Source organism: Hyposmocoma kahamanoa, unplaced genomic scaffold (assembly GCF_003589595.1).
Source record: "Hyposmocoma kahamanoa isolate Upper Pololo Valley unplaced genomic scaffold, ASM358959v1 224, whole genome shotgun sequence".
NCBI lineage: Eukaryota > Metazoa > Arthropoda > Insecta > Lepidoptera > Cosmopterigidae > Hyposmocoma > Hyposmocoma kahamanoa.
The window spans coordinates 3,165,472-3,179,091 of record NW_020653743.1 but is presented as its reverse complement, the minus strand read 5'-3'; the positions used below and the strand labels follow the sequence as shown (position 1 = coordinate 3,179,091).

Genomic DNA, 13,620 nt, shown 5'->3' with positions numbered 1-13,620 from the left:
TCCGCGCCGACCGCCTACTCGCCAACCACTGTACTAGATGAGAGAATTCCCCGCGCCCCGCACTCCGCGCCGACCGCCTACTCGCCAACCACTGTACTAGATAAGAGAGTGAAATTGGTATTTAAGTAGGAACATTTTTGGTAATAAACACGGATTGAATCCACTTTAATCAAGAGTTTTCATTTGCGATCCAGATCAAGAACCTGAACAATACAGTCCACCGAACAAGAGCTAGAACACCAACACAAACATTATAACCGCACCAAAAATATTACACCTGGTGGTATTTCATATAACTGGAGAAAATAAATTTTCAATTTTCTGTTCATTGAAATAATTTTTTTATTACACGAAACGAAAGTAAAGATTATACCCCTACAATATGGTCGCTACTTTTTTAGAGAACGAAATTAATAACTCCAATTCGTCGTCGTTCAGCAGTTAACCGCTAGATGGCAGCATATTGATTGAAATTTCAATATAATATAAAAACGTCGTAACTAGCAATAATAAGTGATGGTATTGAATTTTCAACGATAAAGTAAGTAAGTAAAGTTTACATTATATTAACAATCCAGAATTTGTTATTTCTTTTTAAATTTGAAACTACGACCAATCAATATCAAGATTTTATAGTATTTCAAATTGAGAATGTGTAAGTTTTGGCGACATCGGTCCTAATAGCATTCGAGGCTTATGGAACTCCATTATTTTTTTCTTCCGTGGAATCGACGAACAAAAAATATAATAGAAACAGCTGTCAAACTTAGATAATAATGAAACAAACTTACTTAGCCAACTTTGAAAGCAGGGCAGTGCTCTTTTCCCTCGGCGCACGTGGTTCGGGAGTGCGTGGTTCGTTATTCGACTTGTTTTTCTTCTCGAACACCTCGAAGCGGGACTTGACGTCCAGCTGGGACAGCTCTTCAAGACCCAGGTCCGGCTTGTCTGACGCTGAGAAAATAAACAGACGTAATCGACGACAACCTTCCTTCCTGACATCCTGAGAAGTATAGAGAACAGAGGTTTTGTCTGGTAACTCATGCAACTTAATACCAGTAATTTTAAATGTATTGAAAGGTCGGGAGCATTGTAATAAAAAACAACTTTTTCGTGTACTAGACTATATACGTGTTGTATTTAGTTCAGTTGATATATAAAAAAAAACATTGTTATATATAAAGTACCTTTTGAATGCAGCGGTTTTCGTAAAATTTCGAAGTAACTTTCTGTTTTTTTTGTATGTAGAAAATTTTTAGAAATCGTGTTTTTACACCGTATAGTAATATAATAGTATATCCTCAATTTTACTATATATTTTTAACCGACTTCAAAAAAGGACGAGGTCCTCAATTCGACTGTATGTTTTTTTTGTATGTATGTTACGCGATAACTCCGGTATTTGTGAACCGATGTTTCATGACTTCTTTTTGTTGGAAAGGGGGTACTTTTATAGTGGTCCCATTTCATTTTCAAGAAAATCATCCACCTCTAAGGGTGGCTGTTCACGCATGAAGATTCATTTTTATAAATAGCGCCTAAATTTTACTTAAGGAGCAATTATTTTAATGGTTGATTTTGCTATTTCTCCAATTCAAGGCGTTTTTCTATCGATATACTGTGAGTAGTGAGAACCGATTTTTATTATCTCCAGTGTCAAGTCCTGTATAGTAGCAAATTTAATATTTCAATAAAACTAAGCAAATAGACGTAATTCCACGTACTTTTGAGGTGGGTTTTTTTTAGTACTCTGTACTGAGATTATTTCCAAAGCAATTCATTCAACACTTTCACTGTTATGCAGAATCAATCACAGCCATTTGAGGTTGTATAGACTCTTAAATCTTAAATATGCAATCTTTTAGCCACTAGATGGCATTGGTAGAGTGAATAATAGTTTTAGATAGTGTTATTCATTGTTGCACACAAGCAAAAATATTACCGATATCTATTATTTTTTTAAATGATTATAAAAATCTCCCTGTATGATTTGTGTTTATTTTGGTATACGCGACATCGAAAATCGCGTGTGGGCGCCCTGGGAATATAACTGCTACCTTTTCTGCTGCCATGCATGTGAGCATTACTGCGTTCGGGTTTTAGGGGTGAAGGTGCTGGCAAAATTACAGGCACATAGGTATTGTTAGCTTATGTCTCAGGATGACGGGCGCAGTGGCAGTGCCCCTCAGACATTTGCGATTTAGAGCTCTGAGTGGCACTGCAACTATTTTTTTAAATTTATTTATTCATAAAAATCATCATTATAATAGTCATTTACCCGCGCCAAACTGGAAACAGTTACACAGATATAAGCAGTTCTTAATATCGCACTCCTCATAGAAGAATGGCATAAGTGGAGTTACGTCAAAAATATTTATTGCTCCATTAGATACAGAAAAATATAAGCCACATTCTCTCCAATCTTTGTCTTTTTGTTCTAAGAACTCTTATTTTACGAAAAATAGTTAAATATTGTTTAATATTTTTGGAGTAATATACTGTAAACGTGTATTAAATATTTTATTAATTTGTTTTCACACTACACACACTTATAACAGTACGTATTGCAAAGATTATGTAAGTATTTATCCGATATAAACACACTGCAATAACATGATATACACATAAGACATAAGTATTTACGTAGTTTATATAATTTTTATTTCGGGACGCATACGTCCGTCACTCACTCGGCTAGGGCCTATTAAAAACCAGCGTCACAGCCTAGTCTTGGTTGTTACTTTGACTGAATGGGATCCTTTTGCATACCGCACAGCTGCACACAGGTCAATATAGTATTATGTAACTTGTTATTTAAATGTTGTTACGCTGTTTTTTGTGTTATTTCTGTTTTTACTTATATTAGTATTTTTTGTGCCTTTTTATATTATGGCGTTGCAATAAATGGTTTCTATTTCTACAACTCTATCTTCAGTATTAGTCGATAGAGTTACAAGAATTGGAGAGGATGTGGTTTATATTTTTCGGTATCTAATGGTACAATAGACGTTATTGACGTAACTCCACTTATGTCACTCTTCCATGAGGGGTGCGATATATAAGTATAACTAAGTAAGTACTAGTGAGAAGTTAGTTCTTCTTAAGATTACATTTCAACTTAATTTCATGTAGTTAGTGTTGTGGACAGGCGTGCCGCTTTCTACCAGGCATACAACTTGTTCATCCTGTCCACTACGTATCATAAAAAAAATTTCGTAATTGCATATACTTTCAATGGAGTATCAGTGAAATTACAATGGCCAGTGGTTTAACAAAAAATAGCAGAATTCGAGCTGTGATCTGATGATGGAAATGGCAGACGGATGGCTTCACTCGGTGCGTATTTTTTAAATCTAGTTTCTTTTAATGTCGGCCTCGTAATGTATGTATACATATGTATATGAATAAATCGACCCCTCCTAAAGTAAAGTATCGTATGTCGCATTTCTCAGTTTTATTCGAGAACGAGTTTTAAAGTAACAAGCTTTGCCGAATAAAACTGAAAAAAAGTCACGTGTTATGCTCATTGCAGTGAACTCAGAACTTTAAAAGACTCGCCTGTAAACACAATTTTGACAAATGACACTTTAAGTAGGAGGGTTCGAAATATCCTACTTTATCTGTCACTACTCACATGAAAGATCTCATCAGAAAGCAAGAACTCGTATAGGAGTAGAGCTTCAGCACTCTCGTCACTTTTACCTCTCCTACCTGATCAATGCATTTTAATTCATATTGGGCCTGGCAGCCCGCATATCGATCATATTCCATTAAATGACGCATATCTTCCAAGTTGTTACAGAACGCTTACATCAAGTATGAATTTATTTAACTGCTTTTTACCTCTGACGACGTCGGGGGGCAGTTCTACGGGGTTACTCTCGCAGATGATCATTTGGTGTTTCTTAGGCTTAGCTGGAACAAAATTGAAAACAATTTTTAACAATCAACAACGTAACCACATATCGATGGTAACAATACACAATTTATTACAGAAAGTGGAACAGGAAGTAGCAAATGACGACACTGACTCTTGAACTAGGTAAAACCTGTATCTCAAGAGACAGATGCTCAATTCGATGGGTTCCTAATATATATATAATACAGCAAAACATTTGAAGGGAGCAAAACAAAAATTAACTGAGGGAATAATATGCTAATATTTAACTTAAGTTATGAGAATGTGTGTATATAGAGTATGTGTGTGTGTGTGTGATAGGCGTTGGGTTGTGGGTGTGGGCTGACAAGTGTGAAAAACCTTCTGGACTTGGCATCCCTGGATAGTAGCTGTAAATATTTTCAAGTAAATGTCTAGAGCGCATGATTTTGAGATTAGGGCACATTGACTTACAATTATATGGACGTCGGGTCCGCGCTAAAAAGTGTCCGAACTTATAGGGCGTTAAAATCGTATACAGAGCGTCATTCACGCTTTAGTCTTCGTTTGTTTGACTGACAGCGAAGCAAGCAAAATTAGACAGTACTGCGATGACATTACAATTTAAAAGCTTTTTTATATTCCTTTACATGTCACTACGTTTAAATAGGTTGACTTGGGACATTTTTTTCGTGGTTTTTGTATTAGACCCGTCGTCCATTTATTTGTAAGTCAATGTTAGGGCATAACAAAACTTTCGGTTTGTGAATAGTTTAGTCCTTGGAGCCAAATTGTGGTAGATTTCTTGAGCTCGAATTTGATTTTAGCGGCAATATTCAACTCTTTATTTAAAATGTGGAAATTTGAAATGTCGTAAGGATGGAAGTAAATTAATTTGTTACTCCACGAACCCAGAGATGGTTAAATCGTGCAAAATAGCTGGTTCACAGAGTAGCAATAATTTACTTTCATTTTTATTAACATGGACTTCCGCAAAGTAAAGTCTGAATCTGTTAATGTCGTAAGGGAAAACGACTTTACGACAAAATATCTCTCAACATCTGGTATCCGGCCGGATATTGTTCTACTAACCGGTATCTGGCCGGAAATTAGAAAAAGGCCGGATAGTTACCGGATATCCGTTTCATCTCTACTAATTAGCAGTATGGCATAATATTATATGGCAGTAATATTGATTGTAATAAAAACATGCTTCTATAATTGGACGTTGTTAAACAAAAAGGATCCAATGCACATCCAGTCATTTTCGAGATATGTCAGTTTGAAGTTTAAAAGTGTTTCTCATTCTTGGTTTATTTTCAAAAGTTATAATGTCATGTAACTCCAGAGATATTTATTTATGTTTATATGTTAGATTTTTTGCTGATCTAAGAAGTAAGACTTTAGGAACCGTTTGGTAATAACTCGTTATTTGATAATTTTGTGGACTTTTTGCTTAACCGCGTCCAATTCACGAATTGATTTCGATATTAGTTGGCCTATTGTCAAAATAAGAATGAATTTTAATCATTTAAGAACGTTATAACAACAACTACATCTTTTTTACAATATATCGATAAAGCTGTCGACAACAGCTACATGACTATTCAACATTTTTCGAAAACTGGCACCCCTTCAAGTGTTATTTTACTCCGTCTTCAAAAAAGACTGCGTGTTAGGTGAGTAGCTATTATACCATCGGTTTCGTCTTCGCCGTCGTCGACGGGTTTCGGCTCGAAGAGCTGTTTGAAGTGCGGCTTGCAGTACAGCGTAGTGTGGTCACTCTGGTACGTCTCCATTCTGTGACAAAGAGTCTACTTTAGAAAAACCATACAGTTTTATTGAGATTTTTTTGTGAAATAACTCCTGTAGTTATTATTATGATTATTAAAACAAATATAGACTTTTTTGACCCGATAGGACTTGAACCCTGCGGCAGCGGTGAAGAAGGTTGTAAAATATCTCACTAGATAACACGAGCGGTTCAGAATGCCGAAAATTCCAGTACAAAGATCATTAACAAAAACACATAGGAGAACTTTGACACTCGATAACTTGACCCGTAGTTCAGTTGGTAAGAGTAATACTGCGATGCAGTGTGGTCGTGGGTTCAAGTCCCATTGGGTCGAAAAAGTTTTTCTGTCGATCCGGCTGGATTTGAAATAGGGGGTCGATTCCGAACCTTACGATAACTATGTTGTCGATCGATTCGATTTGATATCGTACGATTTCTATTCATTTTTATTCACAACACCCGAATCGAACGTCAAACTGTCGTATTCAAAACCGAACCGAAATGATGTCACACCCGTACGATTACTCAAACTTCTCGACCGACAAAGGCTACAAAATTTATTCAGAACACAGGTATCGAATGAAAGTTACCGAACGTCCTATTGTTTACAAAGCAATAATTAATATAGAAATCTCTTATTATTTTAAATAAAGTATGGATTTAGTTCAATTTTATTAATTTAGTTTAATGCAAGACTAATGCATTTCTACATTTTAGGCCTTTGAAGTCTTAAAAATATACATAAAAGGATTTTTCTTATAATCTATGTATTGACTTACAATTATATGGACGACGGGTCTAATACAAAAACCACGAAAAAAATGTCCCAAGTCAACCTATTTAAACGTAGTGACATGTAAAGGAATATGAGTAAGCTAAAACGTTGAATTTAAATTGTAATGTCATCGCAGTACTGTCTAATTTTGCTTGCTTCGCTGTCAGTCGAACAAACGGAGACTAAAGCGTGAATGACGCTCTGTATACGATTTTAACGCCCTATAAGTTCGGACACTTTTTAGCGCGGACCCGACGTCCATATAATTGTAAGTCAATGAATCTATGTCACCGACTAACTCCGTAAACGCTGTTGGATAACGATATCGTATCCGAATCAAACGTTTAACTCGAATGTTCTGAATAGCTCGGAAAGCGCCCTTCGATTCGAGAACCATATCCAATCGAATGATTCGGTTAAATAAATGGAAGAGTTCTGAATAGGGGTCCTGAGCTACGGAACGAACCAACAGACCTTATGAATTTTTGTTGTAAATCGTTTTTTGATTTTTAACGACTTTTTTTAAATCTACTCAAAAACAAAAATCTGCAACAAGCACAGAAAATTTCGTGAGGTCTGCAGGTTCGAATCCAGACGGATGGAAGGAATTATTCTTAGTGTTTGATCTTTGCATTAATAATTAAAATCTTTACTATTTGCTTACTTTAAAAAAATAGTGCTCATTCCAGCAGCCTCTTTATTCTGCAGAAGAAATGCATGAGGGTATTGGCAAACATAACGGAAACAGATACTTGTAGACCACATTTTTCTAGTTTGAACGTTTTGACTTTGACATCAATATATGTATTTGAAATAGTAAGTTTTTAAGAAAATACAGGCACTTATGTAGCTAATTTGAGACCGCGAAACAAATTGATTGGTTCTTTTACAAATGTAGAAATTGTTAGCTCGGGCCCACACAATGTGGCAATAAAAGTTTATAACAAAATACCTCTTAGAATAAGAAACATTGAAAATAATTACGTGTTCGCAAATGCTCTGAAAAGTTACTTGCACTCGAACTGTTTCTATGACTTAAAGGAGTATTTCGATAGTAAAAGTACATGATATTATGTGTATAGTAAGTTAAGTTCACATGAATCTATGTGTATTAATATTAGTATAGTGAAGTAAGTTAATTGCAGTGCCCTTACAGGGTTTATGTTGGAATATAATAATAGCTTTAAGACCTTTTGTACCACATAAAGCAATAAATGATATGATTATGACTTACGTAAGTTGCTTATTGCACTGAACGCATCTAAAACATTCCTTATGCCAGACCCTGCGTTCGGCCTTGACACGCTCCATGGCATAGACAGGTCGTTGGCACTTCTCGCATTGAGGGTTGGAGTCCGTCTCTTGCGCTGCTTTCATTTTCTTGAAGAGTTTCTCGGAACTTTTTGACTGGAAATAAATAAAAAAGGCGTTAGTAGCTGTACACTGAAGATAACGTCAAGTTCAAGTAAACGGAGAAGGCAGAGGATATTAAATTTTTCAAAGTATATTTTATGCTATTCCAATGGTAAATTGGAATGCTCTTGATACCGACTTGAGAGGCCTTTCTCTCTGCGCCTTAATATATTTCATTCCTCCTTGCCGTCACTACTTTGCGGACAAACGGTCCAATTAGGCAGAGCCAAGTTCGAGAAAGAGGTCAATCGTCCGACTCGGTTGGGCAGCTTTCGGGAAGCTCCGGGCGTCTTCTCGTCCGCAATACCGCAGTCCTTAAGGACAAAAGTCAAGCAGTGCGTATTGCCAGGGATGACCAACGGGTCTGAGACGTGGTCACTTAAAAAAGCCTCATAAAAAAACTCAAAATTACTCAACGAGCTATGGAGCGACATTTCTCTACGTGATCGAATCAGAAATGAGGAGATCTGTAGAAGAACGAAAGTCACCGACGTAGCTCAAAGGATTAGCAAGTTGAAGCGGCAGTGGGCAACGCACATAACTCGTAGAACTGGTAAGGGCGGCGGGCAATGTTCAGCAGTGGACGTCTTCCGGCGTTTATGATGACGACGACAGGGTGACACCACACTTATTAACGCAGAATCGGCTTGAGCCACCACAACAAGTGAAATAAGTGTTTCTTTATCGACATCCATCGTGACACTGACGGAACACTCAGGAATTTAAACAACGAACACTTACCAATGTCTAGACGTAGCAACCAGCAGCAACCACGCTTTCCTGTGATGGTGCCCTGTATCGGCAGCCAAAAGTTTTATCTACGTTTGCATAGCGCTTTAATTTCCAGAACTTACCACGGAAATAGTACCCTCATCCTTATTATGCCGTCTCATTGACTTCTTCTTCTTGACCTTTTCGACGACCTGGCGCTGATCTGTTACCACCTGCTGCTGCACTTCTTGGTAGCTGCGCTGTACTCTAGTCTCTGTCTGTATCAGGGTCTTGGACGACTCCATCGTGGCCGTCGCTGTTGCCATCGCCATTGTTTTGTGTTCTGTAATGAGAGAAATAAATTTGATTGTACCATCACTGCACTATTTGTACTAAATCACAATCATAACGACGACAACTTCAAATAATTATGGCTGTTTGTTAAAGGCCCCCAACACACAGACGATTTTTCTCGTTTCGATCGATCGTCACGATAATAATACAAAATCTATTTACCGAAATAATTAAACGGTGAAGCTGCAAGCATGTTTGCACTAATCTCTTTACAAAATATCACAACTCTCAAATTTGATACAAGGTGTTCTCCTCTTTATGATCTATCGTAAAATATCTATTTTCATAACAACACAGGACTTTTATACTAAAGAGTGTCAAAAGTGATTCATGAATGACAATTTTGGCAATTTTTGGACTGTGATTTGGTTTTAAGTGGGCAGAACGTGCACGTATTCGTTACGTGGGCAAAGTTGTATTCATCGTCCCTTCCCTCCCTCTTCCCCTAGTACAACATTTTACATCATGCCTTTCCTGACGTAATTAGCATTAGACAAATTTATCCCTATTTTTATTTGTATCCCCTCTATGCTGTGGCCCGTGTGGAGGTCCTAAATTGACTTCGCATTCAGGTTAGGACGCTCCAGAGATAATTTTAATGGGGGCTCTGGGATGTTAGTCTTGGGACCGAAGGTTTTGAGTAATAAAATGAAAGGTTGTTGTAAAATAGGAATAGGTAAAGAGCAGGAAAACGAAGAAAGGTAAAGGCTGTAACAAAATAAAATAACGGTATAAACACAGGTACAATCATATAAAAAACACTCCCTCCTTAAATTACATACAGGTTAGACATGGTAAAAAGGAATTTACCCCAAAAGGGCCTGTATTTGTTCAACTATTTATGCTTTACAAGCAGTTAGGTTACATGATTTTCAATGGTATAATGGTCTGCTCGCTTCGGAAGTTTCGTATTGAGTGGCGACGGAATGAAGAAAAGTAAAAATGACGAAGAAAAGGAATGAAAGAACGATTCAAAATTTCAAAGTAGGTGGCCAGGAACCCGAGAAAAGGGTGGAATGACCATGAAAGATGTAGCACCGTCACAGTCTTACCCATGTGATTATGGTGTTGGGGACACAGTCCATGCATTACCTACTTACTGTTTTGCCTCTTGTGCCCTAATAAGATCTCTACGCAGCTATAGATAGCACAATCAAGATAGCAACGTACAGCCAAAAACACGTCAAGCTTGACACTTTATACCTTGGACCGTTCTCGTCGTAAGCGGCATAGAGTTAGATTTAAATCTTAAGTGTCAAGCTTGACGTGCTCTTGACCCTGTACCTACTATTAAAAGTGAATATAGTCCTAAAATATAAGAAGCATCGACACGATACGAAGAAGAAGACAAATTTATCAGACAAGTTATTTATATACCTTTATAGGATTAGGACTTCATACCTAGAGGTGAAGGTCAATCGAGTTCTATCAATGTGGAGTGGAGAATATACGTTACTGGCAACTTTTAAAATGTCAAATGGACTGACTTCTGATAACTACCTGATCGTGAAGCAAAGATGGGCTCTAATGTTCTGACCACCTAAAGGCAGCCGTGGAATCGTTCCGGGCGCGGGAATTTTTGTAATGTACGAGTTCATATGAACCCTGACACATAGAAACGCGCGGCGGCCGTGGGACAGGGCGGCGAGTTGTGCGGCCGAACGTTATGACAAACAAGAGGACCGGCTGCGGGGCAGACCCGGGGCGAACGCGAGCCGGGTGCGGGCGTGCGAGTTGTATTCTATTGAGTTCTATGCAACCGTCCACACAGAGCGGTGGCAGTGGGCGCGATCCGAGAGCGGGGCTTTAGTGGGACTTTAGCAGGTTTTAACGATTTTTTTTTTTCAACTTTTGAGTGTTATTTATTAAGTTCCAATATGAATTCGACCGATTCTTTTGTGTTGCGCTAATAAAAGCAGAAAAATGTCTTGATCATTATGCGACAACGATGTGGTTTATTCTTTAAAATCTGTGTTAAAAATGAAACGTGGCCGCTTTTGGTGTCACACTGGCGGCCTTCGGACCGCTATTTCGCCGCGAACTACGCTTGGGACTGCTGTGTGGCACGCCCCGGTAAGAATTCGCTTCCCGCAGAGCCGCCTCCGGACCGCTTTTCCCGCTGTACCGCCTCTGTGTGGCCTGAGCTTAAAGACCCCGTAGACTCCGGCCCACCGATGGAACGAGCACGCACAGAATATACCTATTTTATCGCACTTTCAATACTTTCCAGTTATGTGCTCGGAAACATAGATGCAGACAGAGAATTCCATTTCTTGACTGATATTGTAAAGGACGACGAAACGCTCAATTTAGTAAGGATGATACCCCGTCAATTATTATGTCTTAATATCAAAAGGGGAGGGCAGAATGAGCTATCTCATGAGCCTGCAGTTTTATCAGCCTCATGCTCACACTAATGCTTGGCGGCAGAAATAGGTAAAGTTGTAGAAGGTACCTGGACGAACTCTTACAAAGAGCTCTACTCTACATTTTTTCGGATATTATGTATGTAAATTAAAGCTACTGACACAGACTGGTTCTGCGCAGACTATTTGAAGCTGTAGACATATATTATGTTTATAACAAGTCGTGCGCCTGATCGCAAAGATGAATGGTGAATCGCAAAGATCTGTGGGGCGCTACTGCGCCTGTCACCCTGAGACATACGTTGACAAGTCTCATGTGCCAGTAATTTCACCAAACTGTATATGTATAATAACTAATCATTTTATTATTGCGTGCTTCTAAATAATAAAATTAACTTATATAAATAAATTGTTTAATTGACAAACATCTTTTAATATTACTTAAAGGGAAGACGTTATTTAATATTACTTAAAGAAGAAATTATGTTAAATTTAAAGTTTAGTATTCTTGTAAAAATACTAGATTGACATTAAGTTATAAGGTTTTGTTTTGCTTTAGAATGAATAAAAACAAATGAAGTAAATAATCTCCCTCGATTTATTATAATTTTTCTAACGGTGTTCAGTAAAACCATAATAACATTAAAGTTAATACGAAATATAGAAGTAGGTAGGTAGTAAGAAGTTGAAGACAATTGACAATACTTCGTAAATTTATAATGTTACTTAAAATATTTAGTTTTTGAAAGATATAACAATAATGCTCTCTTTTTTTGTGGTGTAGCCGATACCACGGATCTGTTTTGCTAGGACTCTGCCAAACTTTTTATTCCTATTATAAATAGTACGTGAAAAGAGGAAACTGGAATACAGGAAGTTACTGTTACCAACGCTTATGCCCATTAATAAGAATTTGAAACTTTTGTCATGGCTGTTACCGAAGATTCGTAGACACACATACGCGCACAAATGTAAATTAGAAATATATTTGTTTGTGTATGACGTTGGCGCCAAAACTTCTAAACTGTAACATGTTCATGACGTTTATATTTTAGAGACATCCCTACTGTACATATACGGTTATAGGAATAGCTTTTTGAACAACGTTTTCCAGGTATCATCAAACAAATGAACGCTGTTCTAAAATAGCCCTCAATATCCTATGTAAAATCCAAATGCCGATAACCTCCTATCATTTAATCTCTTTTGACCAACGAAGCACGATCGTTCTTCGCACCACATCGTTCTTATCACGCTCTTGTCTTTAAACCTCGCACTTCATAAACTTAGTACACGATAATGCTACAAAAACAGTTTTAGCTCAAAAGAGATCTTAGCACTTCACACGCTCGAGTCTTTTATTTAGAAGTTAGTATCTAAATATATATTCCCGTAGTGGTTGTCTTAACATATTATGCCTTATAGCTTTATCTTACAACGAAGTGATACAATAGAGTGTAACTGCAACCGTTTCAGTCATTAATTTACTAAAATACAGTTGGTCGGTGATTCCGCTTAGCGTAAGCAAGGTGGCGACATGCTATTTAAGGTCAATATAAAACAAACGAAGCATCTACACGATACAAAGAATAACGTTGATTCAGAATTTCTGGACCTCAATGATCCATCATTATCCGAAACAATCACGCAATTATTTAACCAGTTTATTTTAATTCAATTATTTTTTGTGAAATTACTCCACTAGTTTGTTATAATTATAAATACAAAGATCGAACAATCAGAAAAAAACACTCAGTAAAAATTCCTTCGATCCGGTCGGATTCGAACCGACGTCTTCTTGCATACCGTGGCAGACGCTATACCAACTAAGCCACGGAACGAATCAACGGACCTCACGAATTTTTCTATGTGCTTGCGTCGTGTCTTTATACTTGGTCTTTCAACGACTTTTTAGTCGTTAGACAGTTTATTTTATTTTGCGACACACACGTCCGTCACTCAGCTCAGGGCTCATTGAAAACCAGCGCCACAGTCAATTGCGGCTGTGGCATAAGCTGAATGAAGTCCTTTTGCGTACGCCACAACCGCACACATGACAGTACAACATTTGTTGTTGTTATATTTAGTATTTTTCTGTTTTGCTCTTTGTTTGTTATTGTCTTAGTTTATTTTATTTTAATTTTGTTAATTACGTCTTTTTGTTTTGTTTTGCTTGTCTAAGTGATATCAATTTTTTTTTGTATCCATGTGTTGTGGCGTTGCAATAAATGTCTGTTCTATTCTATTCTATTCTAATTAAGTCGACTCAAGAGGGTGCCACAGGAAGACTTTGGAGCATCAGTTGAACTGCTCCTTGCAATCTCCACAG

The 13,620-nt window shown here is 37.5% G+C and overlaps 1 protein-coding gene across 1 annotated transcript in view; it reads right to left on the bottom strand.

Annotated features, from left to right (window-relative positions):
* The window catches only part of LOC113228128 (protein-methionine sulfoxide oxidase mical3a), a 34,197-nt gene extending 25,283 nt beyond the window's left edge, over positions 1-8,914 (bottom strand). Inside the window, exons 1-5 of the mRNA XM_026461308.1 lie at positions 8,715-8,914; positions 7,682-7,854; positions 5,574-5,677; positions 3,844-3,915; positions 792-954 (exon numbers count right to left, since the gene is read on the bottom strand). Of these exons, the coding sequence (XP_026317093.1) occupies positions 792-954; positions 3,844-3,915; positions 5,574-5,677; positions 7,682-7,854; positions 8,715-8,903 (701 nt within the window). The 5' untranslated portion in view covers positions 8,904-8,914. The remainder of the gene's footprint in view (positions 1-791; positions 955-3,843; positions 3,916-5,573; positions 5,678-7,681; positions 7,855-8,714) is intronic.
* Between the last annotated feature and the right edge of the window lie 4,706 nt (positions 8,915-13,620).